This window comes from Battus philenor, unplaced genomic scaffold (genome assembly GCF_028537555.1).
Source record: "Battus philenor isolate CCGP_79_NKW_IND1 unplaced genomic scaffold, ilBatPhil1.0.hap1 SCAF_3, whole genome shotgun sequence".
Classification (NCBI taxonomy): domain Eukaryota; kingdom Metazoa; phylum Arthropoda; class Insecta; order Lepidoptera; family Papilionidae; genus Battus; species Battus philenor.
The window spans coordinates 2,867,835-2,884,449 of NW_027181693.1; the positions used below are offsets into that span (position 1 = coordinate 2,867,835).

The 16,615-nt window shown below is 38.5% G+C and overlaps 1 protein-coding gene across 1 annotated transcript; it reads left to right on the forward strand.

The window, feature by feature from the left end:
- The first annotated feature begins 516 nt into the window (after positions 1-516).
- Positions 517-15,327, forward strand: LOC137926642 (fibroin heavy chain-like). Its single transcript, XM_068770310.1, has 4 exons — positions 517-624; positions 1,779-3,838; positions 11,529-11,595; positions 12,822-15,327. Exons 1-4 carry the CDS (start codon positions 564-566, stop codon positions 15,185-15,187), a joined length of 4,554 nt encoding a protein of 1,517 aa, XP_068626411.1. The 5' UTR covers positions 517-563; the 3' UTR covers positions 15,188-15,327.
- Positions 15,328-16,615: the final 1,288 nt, after the last annotated feature.

A 16,615-nucleotide genomic window follows, 5' to 3' on the forward strand; every position in this document is an offset into this window, starting at 1 on the left:
CTTAGACAGAAACTATGATGATGATACTAATTCATAAAAAATAGTTTATGCAAAGAGTATTTATAGATTTTAACAAAAAAATCGAATAAGCCGACGAAATGAATGGAATCCGATCAGAGCCAGCTGAATTGAATTTTGTTATCGATGGATTTGTTATGAAAATATCGATAGAAAATGTAAACTATTGCGATCAATACACAATAGCTATCGTTGTGCGCAGGCCTGTTTAATTGGTTGCATTTTTATTTCCGTCTCGAAGTTCACTACAAATTCGATCGTGCAACAGTCTTTACATCGTATAGAATTTGAAAAAAGAATTTGTAATTACTTTCATAGTATTTACTTGAAATAAAACAATTTAATAATTTGAGGCATTTTTTAACAGATCTAAAAATAATTCACGTCTAAAGTCGCGGTGCATGTCTAGTCGATAGAGGCGATTGTTTCCGAGTAGTCATAAATGCATTCCCGCAGACGTCCGCGATTACGTCGCTCGTAACCCGTTAAGATGTATAAAAGGATTATGCGTATTAAGTCATCTTCAGTTAAGTGAACGAACAGCAATGAGACGGGGCCTGTGCTATTTTGGATTGGTGTCCCTGCTTGCCTTTGGCGATGCGTCAGGTAAACAATAATATATTTGTTACGATTCGGCTTAACCTATCTTTATTAAATTTAATTTCACATTAAATCAAATATATATATAAGCACTAGTAATTTATAATAATAGTGCTAGACGTACATGTTTTATTTTACATTAATTTGAAATCAAATAATGACAATAGGTTCAAAACGCATCCAGATTTAAGAAGAGCCCACAAAAGGCTTTTCGGGTTTTATTTTATGATCATTTTCAATAAGTTTCTTAACTTATACCTACGGGGGTTCTAAACACACTAGTCTAAGAACTCACAATAAGTTTAGTCGTATTTGTGATCACTTTACTTCACAATATTAAGAATATCTAACTATTGAGTAAGCAAAATTAATTCTAAAGTTGTATTATAACCTTAAAATTATGTTTGCTGTAATAGGATTTTTAACTATAATTTATTTGATAATCTTTCTAAATTTGGCAAAGAAATTACTAACACTGAGTTAAAGTTTAATTTTATAAATTTTAAGAAAATTTAAGGTGTTTAGATAAAAGTAGATTACAGTCGACATACAACGACTCTATTTTATGAATTTAATTAGGTTATTTAATTGTGCTATGTTACGTGCTCGTTATAAGCAAGTATTAAATTATACCTGTTTGCTCTATAAAAACAGTAATTACTTTTATTAACTAAGGTTTCTCAACTGTAAAATATACAAGAAGTTACGAATAGGTTAATTCTATACTGCGACATCATTATTCATTCTTTGCTAACGACTACGCAGTTTTTACACGTTTCCTGTATTTTATATGTAATAGACATTTTTTATACATTTAACAATTACGAAAATAACTATAGTAATTTTATTTTACATACTGCTATGAAATATCAAGTAAAGAGGGATATTATTACTTTCGAGAGAATTTGAAAGAATATATATTTTAGATTCACGATAACTTGTCTCTTATATAAACATTACTTTATTAATACATAAATAAATTAAACCAGAAAATAACAGCTCCAGTTGAATATGAACTAAAACACTTTTTACTTTAATTAACTTTTAATTATATATTAATGTTAATGTTTATTAGTAAGTGTTGTTTTCCCAGAGTTCCCAGCGATTACTAATAAAGTGGCGAAAAACAGATTTAAAGCACCCTATACCTTGATTCACAGAGAGGTTTCGTCGTAGTGGAGGCTACGGCGGTGGCGGCGGCGGCGGTGGCTTCGGGTTCGGAGGAGGTGGCGGAGGAGGTTTCGGCTACGGTGGAGGGGGAGGTGGCGGCGGCGGCGGAGGAGCAGGTTTCGGGGGCGGCTTAGGTGGTGGCCTAGGCGGTGGGCTCGGCGGTGGACTCGGCGGGGCCCTTGGAGGAGGACTCGATGGAATCCGCCATGGAGTAAACGATATTATCGGCAAAGTACACTCCGGTTTGTCGCATTTGGGTGGAATCGGAGGAGGCATCGGTGGTGGAATCGGCGGAGGTCTCGGAGGCGGCGCTGGCGCTGGTGGTGGCGCTGGTGTAGGCGCTGGAGGAGGTGCTGGAGGCGGTGCCGGAGGTGGCACTGGAGGAAGCAGAGGATTTGGCGGAAACGATGAAAAAGTGATATACACGAAATCTGATGATGGTAAATCTGGCGGATTTGCCTTCACTGGTACATTAGATAGTGGAAAAGGAGGATACGGAGGAGGTGGAGGATACAGTGGCGGAAGTGGAAATGGAGGCTATGGCGGCGGAGCTGGATTCGGTGGCGGCAGCGGTGGTAATGCCGGTAGTGGCACAGGCTCTGGAAGTAACCATGGAAGTGGAGGTGGCCTCGGCGGTTCTAGTGGATTTGGTGGAAGCGGGAGTGGTGGTTTCGGAGGAAGTTCAAGTGGACTAGGAGGAGAATTCGGAAGTCAAGGAAATAGTGGAGCTGGTGGAAACGGCGCTGGAGGGCACGGTGCAGGAGCAGGTGCAGGTCTTGGAGGGGGTGGTGGATTTGGAAGCGGTGGTGGATTGGGAGGAAGTTCCGGTGCAGGGTCAAATTCTAGAGGTTCCGGTGGGTTTGGAGGATCGGGTGGAAAAGGTGGATACGGAGGAAGCGCAGGTGGTGGCCTTGGGGGCGGCTTCGGAGGCGGCGCCGGATTGGGTGGAGGAGGTGGACACGGCGGGGGAAATGGTTTGGGAGGCGGTTCAGGTTCAGGCTTGGGCGCAGGAGGTTCCGGTGGTTTTGGAGGATCAGGAGGAAAAGGTGGTTACGGCGGAAGCGGAAGTGGTGGCCTTGGGGGCGGCTTCGGAGGCGGCGCCGGATTGGGTGGAGGAAGTGGACACGGCGGAGGAAATGGATTGGGAGGCGGTTCAGGTTCAGGCTTGGGCGCAGGAGGTTCCGGTGGCTTTGGAGGATCAGGAGGAAAAGGTGGTTACGGCGGAAGTGGAAGTGGTGGCCTTGGCGGCGGTTTCGGAAGCAGCGGTGGACTGGGCGGAGGCAGCGGCCACGGTGGCGGAAGTGGACTGGGAGGAGGTTCTGGTTCAGGCTCAGGCTCGGGAAACTCCGGTGGATTTGGAGGATCAGGTGGAAAAGGTGGTTACGGAGGAGGTGGAAGTGATGGCCTTGGCGGCGGTTTCGGAGGCGGCGCCGGATTGGGCGGAGGCGGAGGACACGGTGGCGGAAGCGGACAGGGTGGCAGTTCTGGATCAGGCTCAGGCTTCGGAGGTTCCTCGGGTTTTAATGGGTCAGGAGGAAAAGGAGGCTACGGAGGAAGTGGGGGTGGTGGCCTCGGGGGAGGTTACGGAGGAGGCGCTGGATTCGGCGGTGCCGGCGGACATGGTGGAGGAAGCGGAATTGGAGGAAGCTCAGGTTCCGGTAACTACGGAGGTTCTGGTGCGATTGGAGGTTCAGGAAAAGATGGCTACGGAGGAAGTGGAAATGGTGGGCTTGGAGGTGGACTTGGAGGTGGAGCCGGTATAGGTGGAAGTCTTGGCTTAGGCGGTGGCCTTGGAGGAGGTGCTGGTTTAGGCGGAGGTCTTGGAGGAGGAGCTGGTTCAGGAGGTGGGTTAGGAGGCGGCCACGGTGGACTTGGAGGAGGTGACGGACTGGTTGGTGGTGGATGTGGCTCCGGATCATGTGGGGGATACGGGTCTAAAGGTGGTTGTGGATCTGGGGCTTGCGGAGGTGGTTACGGAAGCCATGCCCACAGCGGAGCTTTCGCATCAGCGAGCGCCCATGCCTCGGCGTCTGCAAGCGCCAGTTCTTACGGATAAATTCCAAAACAACACTATATTTAATACATGGAATGTCGAATTCAAAAATTAACAAATTTAATTTCATTGTATTGGCAGCCGTTGTCTTTAAACTGCCAGCTATTGAATTATCGAGCTAAGCTTAAGTTAATGTTAATGTAAAGCCTGTTCGTCATTCTGTTTTTAGCGACTGTGATTATTTTTGTAATAACTGTTAAGTGAGCTTATTAATAAAGTATGTTTTGTACGTAAAAATCTTTTACTTTTAATTTTAACTTCATATCTCTTTTTCTTTATATGTATTCACTTTCGCTATGTGACTTGTTATTATTTACATTATAGCATCATTTGTTCTTTGAACGTTTAAATGATCTCACTTGATTTTTTTTCCTAGTGATCATTTGTATGGAGAAGAAAGGTATAATTTTCTTTGAAAATAAAACCCAAAAAGTATAACCCACTTGTGAAATAAGCATTACAAATTAAATTAATGTGGTTGACAAAATTGAACTTAATATACAAGAACTTAAACAAGTTGATTTTAATACATGTATCCGTCTTTAGAGAGTATTGAAAATAAAGTGTAGGTCGTAAAGAAATCCAAAAAATTATTAAAAATAAGCTTAGTTTAAAAAAATAAAAATTAACATAGAAACACATAAATTATACCATCTTTCGAAAAAAGTATGGGTAACTATTAATAATTTTCTTTTAAATAGCGGTAAAAACAAAACCATGTTCGCCTTGAACAGACTCTTTCGATGCAGCTAAAAATTGAGAATAAATATTTATTATAAGAAACTTATTATGTAATGATTCTTAGACTGCCTATAATTATTGTAATTGTCTTCACAAACGTAGTGTGTCAGAGGAATAAATAAAAACGTGTGATATTTATCATAAAAATATCAAATTTGTTATCAATAACATTCATCACGGCAAAATTAAACTAACAATGGAATTCATATTAAGTGTTAATTTTTCTATAATGCCATAGTTGTTTAAAATATCCTTTATAATATAAATTTATTATGATGTCCTTTACAATAGCCTTCGGGATTATTTGAAGGTAATAACTTGACAAAAATTCATTTATCTTCAATAATAACAAAACTATTTAGTACTATAAGATAAAAAAATATTTTACATAATTACAAAAAAATTAAATAATTCCATTATATTACTTATTAATTATAATTAGAAATAATAGAATGAAAAAATCGTATGATATTAATAAATGAGAAATTACATTTGTTTATATATACGTAGAAATATTACTTTCGCCCAACTCGCTTAACTTCGCTGGCTGAGAATTTGGATTTTACAAAATCTCACAGAGCGTTCATTAAAATTGTTTATTGGCCAGAACATTGTTTTTGCCATGTTAAAACTTAAGAAGAACGCACTTTATAAAAATATACCCATAGTACAATCCACGCAAGGCGAGCGGAGGACGTCTAGCATAATATATAATGATATATATTATATATATACATCCATTGCTACACATTACAACCAAAGATAACATTAATTCCTGAGGTTAATTGGATACTTTTAGTATCGCGTTTGTTTATCCGTTAGCAATCAACTGCCAGTATACTATTGATGTAAAACAGTGATAAACGCACAACGTTCTATTAACATGTTCATACAAACCCATCAATGGATCAAGAACGCGATTAAGCATTTGTTTATTTACACTACCACTAATACACAGATTTTTATTATAGCAATTTTATTGATATTTTTACTTCATGCACAAACATAGAAACTTCTGCTAAAACGTGTATGTGCAAGTGGTCCAGATTAGACTAGACATTGCGATTAAACTTTTATAAAATAAAATTATTATTTGTAATTAATTGAGTCATCAGTCTACTCGAGAACGGGAATGCTGAAGGCAATTCTATTGACAGCATTCTCTGAAATATCCTCCAAGTGCTCTTGAGTCCGGGCTCTCCAGAGAGCCTAAGAGACTTGCCGGCCTCCCGATCTGAGGAAATTAGCAATATCAAGTTAAGGATGCCAAGGGAACCTACAAGCTATTGTTATTAATTATTTGTTACTATAATGGGATGGTCTAAGCGCCATCAGCGTTGTATGAATCCATATAAAAAGCAGGACAATTTCTTCGTTTATCTGATCCTGTTTATCGTACTTTTTATCATGTCGACCACGTTGTTTCAGCCCATACACGCCCATTGCAAGGAAAAGGTTTCCCCCAGAGACATTTTTGGAGGTATATACTACAATCGTCACACGTGGCAGGCGGGTTGACAATCGCAGTGTGGTATTATATGACTTAACCAAATTTTTGTAAGCAGTGTCAATACTTTATAATTCATACACAAAGTGTAAATTATATAAGTTTGTTCTCGACCAACGAACGTCCTATACCGTTGGACTACAACTGTCGACCACAAATAAGATAAATTATTATTAAAAGAATGTATCATAAATAATCATCTATTTAAATTACGTACCTTTTACAATCAATTCTTATTAAAATCTACGTGAGAGACCTAGCACTGTAATGGTGATTATGATAATATTCATCTGTTAGCATTTTACGTAGTACGACTCATGGTTTCTAAATAGATGTATCGTTCTTTTATTATATATACTGCTCATTATAGACATCAATACTCGTTATTTTTAATACACTAATTGTTCTAGACACGGAAAGGGCTATGCTTGGGATTTCTACCAGCACGAAAATCAGACATGAAAGTAATGAACATAGCTCAGCGATGGTAATTGGTAATTTGAAGTGGTGTTGGGCTGGTTACATAGCGTGCAGAACTGATTGCCACTGGGACTTTAAGTTTCTTGAATAGACACCACGGATCGGCCACCAGTCTAGGAGTTCCGCCTCACAAGCCGAATAGACAACCTAGGTAAGCTCGTTAAAAGACGTTAAATAGAGACCGCTTCTAAATGGTCTTATAGGAAATCTATGGGAGATGCCTATATCCATTGGACGTACTGTTGCGAACAATTCATAATCATTATCTGAGCTCAAATTCGATAGCTGGTAGGAATTTAGGCGCTGATCTTACTCCTCTGCACTTCTCACCGTCATTTGATCACTCCGAATTCCCGAAACGTGGCTCTCGTGGCTAACTTTAATGTCGTCATAAAAATCCCTTTCTGTGCCAAGAAATCAATTTCATCATCAACATTTCAAGCAATAGAAGCCCTCCCCCCCCCCCCTCCCGCTCACGGTCGCCACTCGAAAACCTTTCGTCCCAGCAGCCGTCAGAACCAATTTACATTGGAATTTATGTCGTATACCTGCTACATAAGTTTAAATATCGTTTCATAAAAATGAAATCTTTATAAGCTTTATTCTCCTTTTCAATAAATGATTCCAGTATTGTGTACTTTCATATACAAGAAGAATATGATATGTCGCTAGTTTAAATTAGTCGTTAATATAAGGTAACAAAATTAAAAGGAAAGGATTAAAGAAATATTTATGAAAAATTTACTCCACGTAATGCATAATGATGATAAAGCACGAAGGCTCTCAGTGCAATGCTGTACTTCAAACTTCTTCCTTCTTTTATATTATCACATTTAAGGAAAAAGTCAATTAAAATATATTGGAAAATAAAGATCTTATCTCAAATGTATTCTATATTCCGAGTATCATTAACATTCAGTAAGGAAAACATGACCTATTATTTAAATAACATTTCGCTGAAATAAGCCAGAAAAAAATATAACGATCTACACGAAGTTCACTTATTAGATCGGTAATTTTATCTATTCAAATATAATTACCAAATAGTATATGTTACGGTAAAAGATTAAAATCAGATAATAATAGATAGTTACCGATGACAGTTCATAATTATCATATAATTATTTAATCTATTATAATTGAAAGATAGTTAAAAAAAAACATTCTCGATATGAGAGAAGTCGTCGTCGTCGCTTTAGAAAAGACTCCCATAGGGGGATATACCATAATTGCGAATTGGCGATCGCAGTTTGGTACTATGGTACGCAGAGGACGCTGCTGCCCATTCTATTAAAACTTTCTTGTTAGCAGTGGCAACCCTAATTAATGCAGTGTGAATTATATACGATTGTAACCCGCCAACCCTAGCATCTCAAGTCCCAGTCTAACCCCGAGCTACCACCGCTCATGAGAGACATAATAAAGGTGAACAAGTAAATTATTTCAGTATTTGAACAGATAAGATCAGAATGCTTTTGTAACTGTCGTAGTTTTAAGTAGAAGGATACCTTATAGTCCTGCCCAATGGTATCTCAATCTGATTGGCATTCTCAAGATGTGATCAAGTGGTCACTGCAAGACATAGGCCTCCTTCAAAGGTCGGTGCGCAGGTCTGTCTTGCACTGCCAGCGTCCAGAGGCTTTTCGTGACCTTAAGTATGTCATCAGTCGACCCAAAAAGGTGGCCTATTCATACCACGTCCCGACTCGTGTTGGCCACTCGAGAAACTTTCTGCCCCAAAAGACATCAATTGCACTAGCCATGTTAATGTATATAAATACCTATTAATTAATTTTTCCGCATAGTGTAAATGAATGATAGCCGTTTTTTATGTATAGTTCTATTATTGTAGTTGTTATCAGTTATTCTTAATTTTTTAACCGGTGACGATCTACAAAATGCAAATGTTATGTAAAGCATGGGCTTAATGAACTATTTAGTGATCTTAAAATCTATAAAGGAATCTATATATCTATTACGCTAGAATCTATACGATAAGGCGGAAGATAGAAAAAATATAATACGTTAAAAATAATTTCAAAAATAAATAGTTCATTTCCAATTAAAAAGGCGGTTTAATATTTTACTAAACGCTAATTTCAGAACGGTCGTTCAACTCGGCTAATTTATTTTATGTAATTAAGACACGAAGAATTCCTATTAAAATAGTACAACCGCACTTGCACTTCTCATATACAAATCACATAGTAGACTAAAATACCTCTCCTCAAAGGTCAAACAATTTATCACAATTCAAACAAAGAACCGCTTCCGCCTTTATATCGAGGTGGAAATAGCAAAGAGGATAGAAGATGATAGCGTCACAGCCTACGTGGATGAAGTTAAATGTCGCCCTGCCACACAAAAGAGAAGAACAAAAGTAAGAACTAAAATAAGGTGTCGGGTAAGCCCGAAATCAAAAAACCAAAAATTAAATGTAATAAAAGACTAAGACCAATAAGCTATGAATGATTGTGGAAAAAAATAGATACAAAGTATAAATAGCAATTTTTAACTAATATTGTGAACAAAGAAAAGAAATAAATATACACTGTGCAAGTAGCAAATGTAATCAAGAATATGGATATGGGAAGTAAGGCGATGTGTGAAAGAAGATCAGAACGTGAAGAATGAAAGATTTTGTGATTGGTGTGAAGAAAGAGAGAAAAGATCTGTCAGGAAAGAAAGGAGCAAGTTTTAAAAAGAATAAGTCTGAAAAAATTACTTATATCCGAAATGTAACGTCCCTACCTCACACGTAGCAGAGAAATGGAAATAAAGGTATGTAAGGATGTCATAAAAAAACATAACCATAAAACAATACAGTGATACATTTTCACTGTTGTAATTTTTTTTTTATTAATAAAGCAATAAATCAATATAAAAAGTAATTTATGTATTGTACTGCAACTGGCTTATATATAACTTCATACAGTACAAAATCAGCTAGTAATGAATATAAATGATTTTTATATGGTGTTAATGACGTTAATTCATTTATTTTATTGTTGTATTAATTTATTTCCGAGACTAATAAAAATAGACCTTAATGAAACATAATTGGAAAACAAATTATGGTTTATGACGTTAATAAGTCCATAAAATTACTATAAAAATCATTTGTAATTATCTAAGAATCTATAAGAAGAAATATTCTATGCTATCATGGATGTTTTCTCACATCGTTGAAATAATTGTTTAACTGCCAGCAATTTCTATTCTCGTGTGCGTTAGAAAAACCGGGTATTTGAATATGATATTAAGGGTACCAAGAACTAATGTCGCTTTCTTAAGTGAAATTCACACGACTAAATTTTCAACAAGTTTTTTATTTCTAATCAACAATATATTCACCTTCGTTACCAACAACCTTTTGCCATCTAGTACACCAATACCTCAATTTGCGTCGTGGTTACGTTCCAAAGAAACACGACGCAATTTGAAACGCCGCAAAGTGAATTAAGATTTTCTATAGCAAACTTTGTAAAGATCGAAGATAGGTTCCAGAGTTACAAAAATATGTTTTAAAAAGAAAATTGAACAAAATAAACATTTAAAAAACAAAAATAATATACCTCTCGCCACCCTTTTTTGTAACCAGAAACAACACGTTAAAATTTATATATTATAAATTTATTATTCTCTTTTAAAAGAAAGCACAACACACTACGAGTACGTAATTGAAACTGAACTTCAAAATTAGCAAAACAAAGTGAAAATAAAACTGTATTAAAATTGCGTTGATTTTAGTTAGAAAGGGAATCCCCGAGTTTTTACGGCATGGCGCAATTAGAAACAAAGTGTTGTCATCTTTTGGAAAAAAAGAAAATTTAAAAAAAAAATGAAAGACTCAAACCCAAAACAACTCAACCTCGAAAATCTAACGACGCACAGTATTTGTTGTAATTGATGTTTTGCTGCTAGCCGGACTAGGCTTTGCACAGCTTCATCGAAATTGAGCCCGTGGAAACAGCGGTCCACGGACTAAAACGACGCACAGTAAAAATTGGTACTAATTAAGCAGCGTCGCACCTTCGAAAAAAACGCAAAACGAAACGACGCAAAGCGAGGTATTGGTGTATACAAATTTTCAATCCCAAAGCAGTACAAATCAATTGGTTTTTCCACAGAATATGTCAACAGAAACGATATTACTTTCCGGTTCCACTTATAATTTATTATATATCCTTTGATCAAATCCTCTTTTTATTTCAGTTCTAGGAAATGCTTTGTAAAGTATAGTTATGTCAAAATATCATGGTTGCTTTTAATGAATCTGCAGATCCACTAACACCTTACAACCACCGAAGTAAAACCGTCTCAGAAGAAACTTCTTTTCTCGCTCTAAATACAGTTAGTGAACTCTTTCTCTACCAATCATCTCTATGCTAAAATAACTGAAACCAAAAGTAATGTCTAAGATAAACTTATGAATAAAAATTCAATTTAAAAGTTTAGTTTTTGAAGTCACAGATAAATAAATAAATAACCTTACATTAAGTACCTTACTAAGAGAAAAAAAAATAACTAACAAGTTCGATTATGATGATCGAAACTGAAAACTGTAAAAATTTTTTTACGAAAAAATATAACATAATTTACTATAATAATTTTATACTAACGAAATACAATAAATAAAATATAGAAGTAAGTACGAAAACATTATAGCTGAATTAAATTATGTCATAAATGTAATTAAAAACAAGCAAATGTGTAGTTACATCACTTTTTGCACATAAATAAAGACGGGATGACAATTCATTGAAATGTAAATGGCGTGTTAAAAGCTTCGTGATATTTTTTTTTTCATACGAAGACTAGAGTAACGTGTAGATACGTCATAGGGCTCTTCTGATTTCCGATTAATAAGGTTCCAGCTAACACGCTTCTGCATCGGCACAGTCCAGTAGCCGTATATAAGGGTGATGTTTTACGGTTCATTCGTAGTAAGGTCAACAGGTAGACATGAGACGAACGCTTTGTTGCCTCGGTGTGAGCTTATTAGTTGTTTTGGGGGAAGCGGCAGGTATTGATCAACTTTACATTAATATTCATATTTATTTTATGATATTTATATGTGTAAAATATTATAAATTATTTTTAATTTTAACTGTTTATAAATAAAACGCCTGAAATGTAATTGCGTTTATATTATACGCAATTCACGCATACGCATGCATAATTATTTAAATATATAATCAATTAAAGATTAGAAATTAATTAAATATAACATACACCGTGATGGACACATTGATTGAACTAGGTTCGATTTTTAAAAGATAAACACGGTCAAGCTGTCAAGGGTAAATTTAATGCTTTTAGACCTTATTCCAATCACCCCTATAAAGTGTTCACTTGTAGTACTACATTTTTTCTGCTGGAACGCGTCAGACTAATTACTTTTTCCGTACAAAGTATGCAGGAATAGAAAGTAAACAATTTTAATATTTGGTAATCTGAATTTTGAAAACACTTTTTATTTATATATGTATATATATATATATATTACTAAGAGCCAATAATATTAAATTGTGATATGATATATATATGATGTAATAATATTAAACCAATGATATTATTGTGTTAACATATATAATTTTTTTAACGGCAAAGAGGCCCAGACAACCTTGGAACGCACTGCCACAAAAACTGGAGCAGGTTATAAATTTTTTTTCTTTGTGTCTATATAGGTGCTATAACAAATAAATTAATTTGCCCAGTCATTTCTCTTAATGGATAGCTGCCAGCGGTCACTCTGTTTTTTAAAAAATAGTTTGCACTTTTAGCGTAACTATTAAAAAAAGTCTTACCTGTCATATAAGTATGTTTTTCACAAGTAATTACTTTAGGGTACAAAACAATTGTTGACGGATTTAATCCTTTGTGCGTTTTAATAAAGGAAATAACTCAAATTGATTAAAAACAATTTTTATCAGCACTATAAATAGTCGGAAAATTATTTCTTCTAATTCACTATTTGTTTAGATTTTACAAATGTTTAAATATATTATTGTATCACTTCCAAGTAGATAAATAGTGTATAATTTCTCAAATATTTTTCACATAGTCCTTTACTATGTTATTCTGACTTTTATATTTATATTCGTATGTGAAAAGCAGCCTATTTGTGTTTTATTCCTGTACTCGCATAGCCATATTTAATAAAATCCTTTATCTATATCATGTTATTTGTTGTAAGTATTGTTAACAAAGAAAATCATAAATTTAATATTCTATGTTTTCTGTTTCTAGTGAGATATCGCCGCAGTGAAGGTCATGAGGCTTTTGGCGGTGGAGGCGGAGGAGGGTTTGGATTTGGCGGCGGCGGAGGTAGTGGATTCGGCTTCGGTAGTGGTAGTGGCGGAGGCGGCGGCGGCGGTGGAGGAGGAGGCTTTGGCGGAGGCTCAGGAGGTGGTTTTGGCGGAGGTTCAGGAGGAGGTTTTGGTCATGGCTCCGGCGGAGGCGCAGGAGGAGTTTTTGGTCATGGATCTGGTGGAGGATTTGGCGGTTTAGAAGAAATCTCCAAGGGCATCAACGGTTTCGTTGACAACCTACAAAACGCTGCGCGAAACAATGGAAAAGTAATCTCTACAAAATCCGATGATGGAAAGTCTGGCGGATTTGCTTTCACCGGAACAATTGATGGAGGAAAAGGTGGATATGGTGGTGGCGGCGGATATAGTGGTACTGGCGGCGGAGCAGGATATGGTAGTGGAGCAGGTTTCGGAGGAGAAACAGAAATAGGAAGTGTAAATGGATCCGGTGGCGTTGGAAAAGGTGGTAGTTCTGGTGATGGCACTGGTAACGATTCCGGAAGCAGTACCGGAGGTTCATCGGGACACGGACACGGCCATGGTGGAGGCGCAGGTAGCGGTTCAGGAAATGGAAATGGTGGTTCTTCCAGTTCAGGCAGTGGCAATGGATCCGGTGGTGCTGGAAAAGGCAATGGTGCTGGTGATGGCACTGGAAATGGTTCTGGAGGCGGTTACGGAGATTCAACTCGACGTGGTTCGGGTATAGGCCACGGTGGAGGCGCAGGTAGCGGTTCAGGACATGGAAATGGTGGATCTTCTGGCTTAGGCGGTGGCAAAGGATCCGGTGGTGCTGGAAAAGGCAGTGGTGCCGGTGAAGGCCGTGGTGATGGCACTGGCAAAGGTTCTGGAGGCGGTTACGGAGGTTCAGCTGGACATGATTTGGGTACAGGCCACGGTGGAGGAGCAGGTAGCGGTTCAGGAAATGGGAATGGTGGTTCCTCCGGCTCAGGCGATGGCAATGGATCCAGTGGTGCTGGAAAAGGCAGTGGTGCCGGTGAAGGCCATGGTGATGGCACTGGCAAAGGTTCTGGAGGTGGTTACGGAGGTTCAGCTGGACATGGTTCGGGTATAGGCCACGGTGGAGGAGCAGGTAGCGGTTCAGGAAATGGAAATGGTGGTTCTTCCGGCTCAGGCAATGGCAATGGATCCGGTGGTGCTGGAAAAGGCAATAGTGCCGGTGAAGGCACTGGAAATGGTTCTGGAGGCGGTTACGGAGATTCAACTGGACATGGTTCGGGTATAGGCCACGGTGGAGGCGCAGGTAGCGGTTCAGGACATGGAAATGGTGAATCTTCTGGCTTAGGCGGTGGCAAAGGATCCGGTGGTGCTGGAAAAGGCAGTGGTGCCAGTGAAGGCCGTGGTGATGGCACTGGCAAAGGTTCTGGAGGTGGTTACGGAGGTTCAGCTGGACATGGTTCGGGTACAGGCCACGGTGGAGGAGCAGGTAGCGGTTCAGGAAATGGAAATGGTGGTTCTTCCGGCACAGGCAATGGCAATGGATCCGGTGGTGCTGGAAAAGGCAATGGTGCCGGTGATGGCACTGGCAATGGTTCTGGAGGCGGTTACGGAGGTTCAGCTGGACATGGTTCGGGTATAGGCCACGGTGGAGGAGCAGGTAGCGGTTCAGGAAATGGAAATGATGGTTCTTCCGGCTCAGGCAGTGGCAATGGATCCGGTGGTGCTGGAAAAGGCAATGGTGCCGGTGATGGCACTGGCAATGGTTCTGGAGGCGGTTACGGAGGTTCAGCTGGACATGGTTCGGGTATAGGCCACGGTGGAGGCGCAAGTAGCGGTTCAGGAAATGGAAATGGTGGTTCTTCCGGCTCAGGCAGTGGCAAAGGATCCGGTGGTGCTGGAAAAGGAAGTGGTGCCGGTGGAGGCCATGGTGATGGCACTGGCAATGGTTCTGGAAGCAGTTACGGAGGTTCAACTGGACATGGTACTGGAAGTGATCATGGTAGAAAGGATGGTAGCAATTCAGGAAATGGCGGCGTAGGAAAAGGCCAAGGAGGTGGTTCTGGTGGAGGCTATGGGAATGGCGCTGGAACTGGTTCTGGAAGCGGACACGACGGTTCTAGTGGATTAGGAAGCACTGGCAGTAAAGGCTATGGCGGTAGTTTGAGCCACGCAGACGCTAGTGCCAGTGCACATGCAAGTAGCAGCGGTATATCTGGATATCACGGGCATCAAGGTGAACTTGGGCCCAACAGCGGCTGCAGTTCATGCGCGAGCAACAACCCAGGCGCATTCGCGTCTGCAAACGCACATGCTTCAGCTTCAGCAGGTGCTTCTGCTTATCATTAAGTGAAATCAAATTCAATATTATAAATCAGTGCAATTCTCTTCTTTACATTGTTTTAATTTAAGGTAATCTATGTCAAGCCTTACTTTTAATAATTCTTAACATTTTTTATTATACTATGTAATTTTATACTGTACGTGCTAATAAAAGAAAGGATTTTCAAGTACGAATTGTTTATTTTCGTCGCAATGATTAACCATAATACTCTTGAAACTTTTGAAAGGCTGTCCTTACTACAAAAAACCCTGTATGATTTTTCTATGACATGAGAAACATCTTTTTCCATAAAGACTAGTTGACATGTTTTCTAATTAAATATTATGTTTTAAATTATTATTTTTACACTATGTAATATGTAGAATCATTATCATCTCTTTCTGTCCGTTTAGCATATGCAATTGTCATATACCTTGAGAGTTGTTTCCATGATGTTATGAATAATTTTAATCGGTTAAGTGTATATGTCAAACTATTAATATATAACGATAAGATTAATTATGCATTCCGCGTTCATGATCCGTTTCTAGATATTATTGATACGTTTATTGAATAAAGATTTATCTGCAATTTGCCTATTCAGGATTTACTTCAGAAAATAAACTCTTAACATATAAGACAGTTATAAAGTTATAAAATAGTATAGACAACAGGATGCGCTATTATATCAATAAATAATCTCATGATTGCATTGTCACGGCAATGTTGTTCTTGGAACATTTTACAAGATACACTTTATAAGATCAGGACTGTTGCTCTGAAATACTCTTCGGAATACAACGATATGTTGTCAACAGGCATATTTCATGGCACCATCAAAACTATGGATGACCAACGAGCGTGTCAGATGAATCTTAGAAATCTTTTAGTAGAGAAACTTAGATGCAAGGGTTCTCTATCCTACCTTACATACTGTTGTGTAAAGTAAAGCAAGCATAGCTTTTCCATACGAAATACCATTACGTAATTCTAGTTACAAAGGCTATTTATACTCCAGCGGGCTAGGTATCCCAAAGACTAGTGACTCATTAATGTGACGTTTGTGAACGTCATCTTGCACTTTAGCCGTTATTTGAAGTCCATCAGCTAACAACAAGATGGTCGTTTTCTCATCGCGTAAAATCTGTCATCGATTGGTACTCCCGGTTTAGCAATTGATGTGATTTAAGTTATTCTCTTGGCCTATTAAGGCTTTATGCAGCCTCATTTAAATTGCGCTCATGGTCACAGCGATTCATGAGCTAATAAAATAACTTTTTCGTATTTTAGTTACAACTATAAGGTTCTATGAGGAACTATACCCGTGTAGCTGTATAGTGTGTTTTGTGTAGTGAATGGAGTGTTTTAAAGATTACAATGGGAGGACTTCTCGGTCGTCGGAAAAGACACGAGTCTCTCCTGATCACCCTCGCGGGAGAGGCGGTCGTCAGTGT

Coding starts and splice junctions, on each gene's coding strand:
- LOC137926642 (XM_068770310.1), top strand. CDS start 564: ATGAGACGGGGCCTGTGCTATTTTGGATTGGTGTCCCTGCTTGCCTTT. Junction 3,839..11,528: donor CTGCAAGCGCCAGTTCTTAC/GGATAAATTCCA, acceptor TAAGGTCAACAG/GTAGACATGAGACGAACGCT. Junction 11,596..12,821: donor TGTTTTGGGGGAAGCGGCAG/GTATTGATCAAC, acceptor TTCTGTTTCTAG/TGAGATATCGCCGCAGTGAA.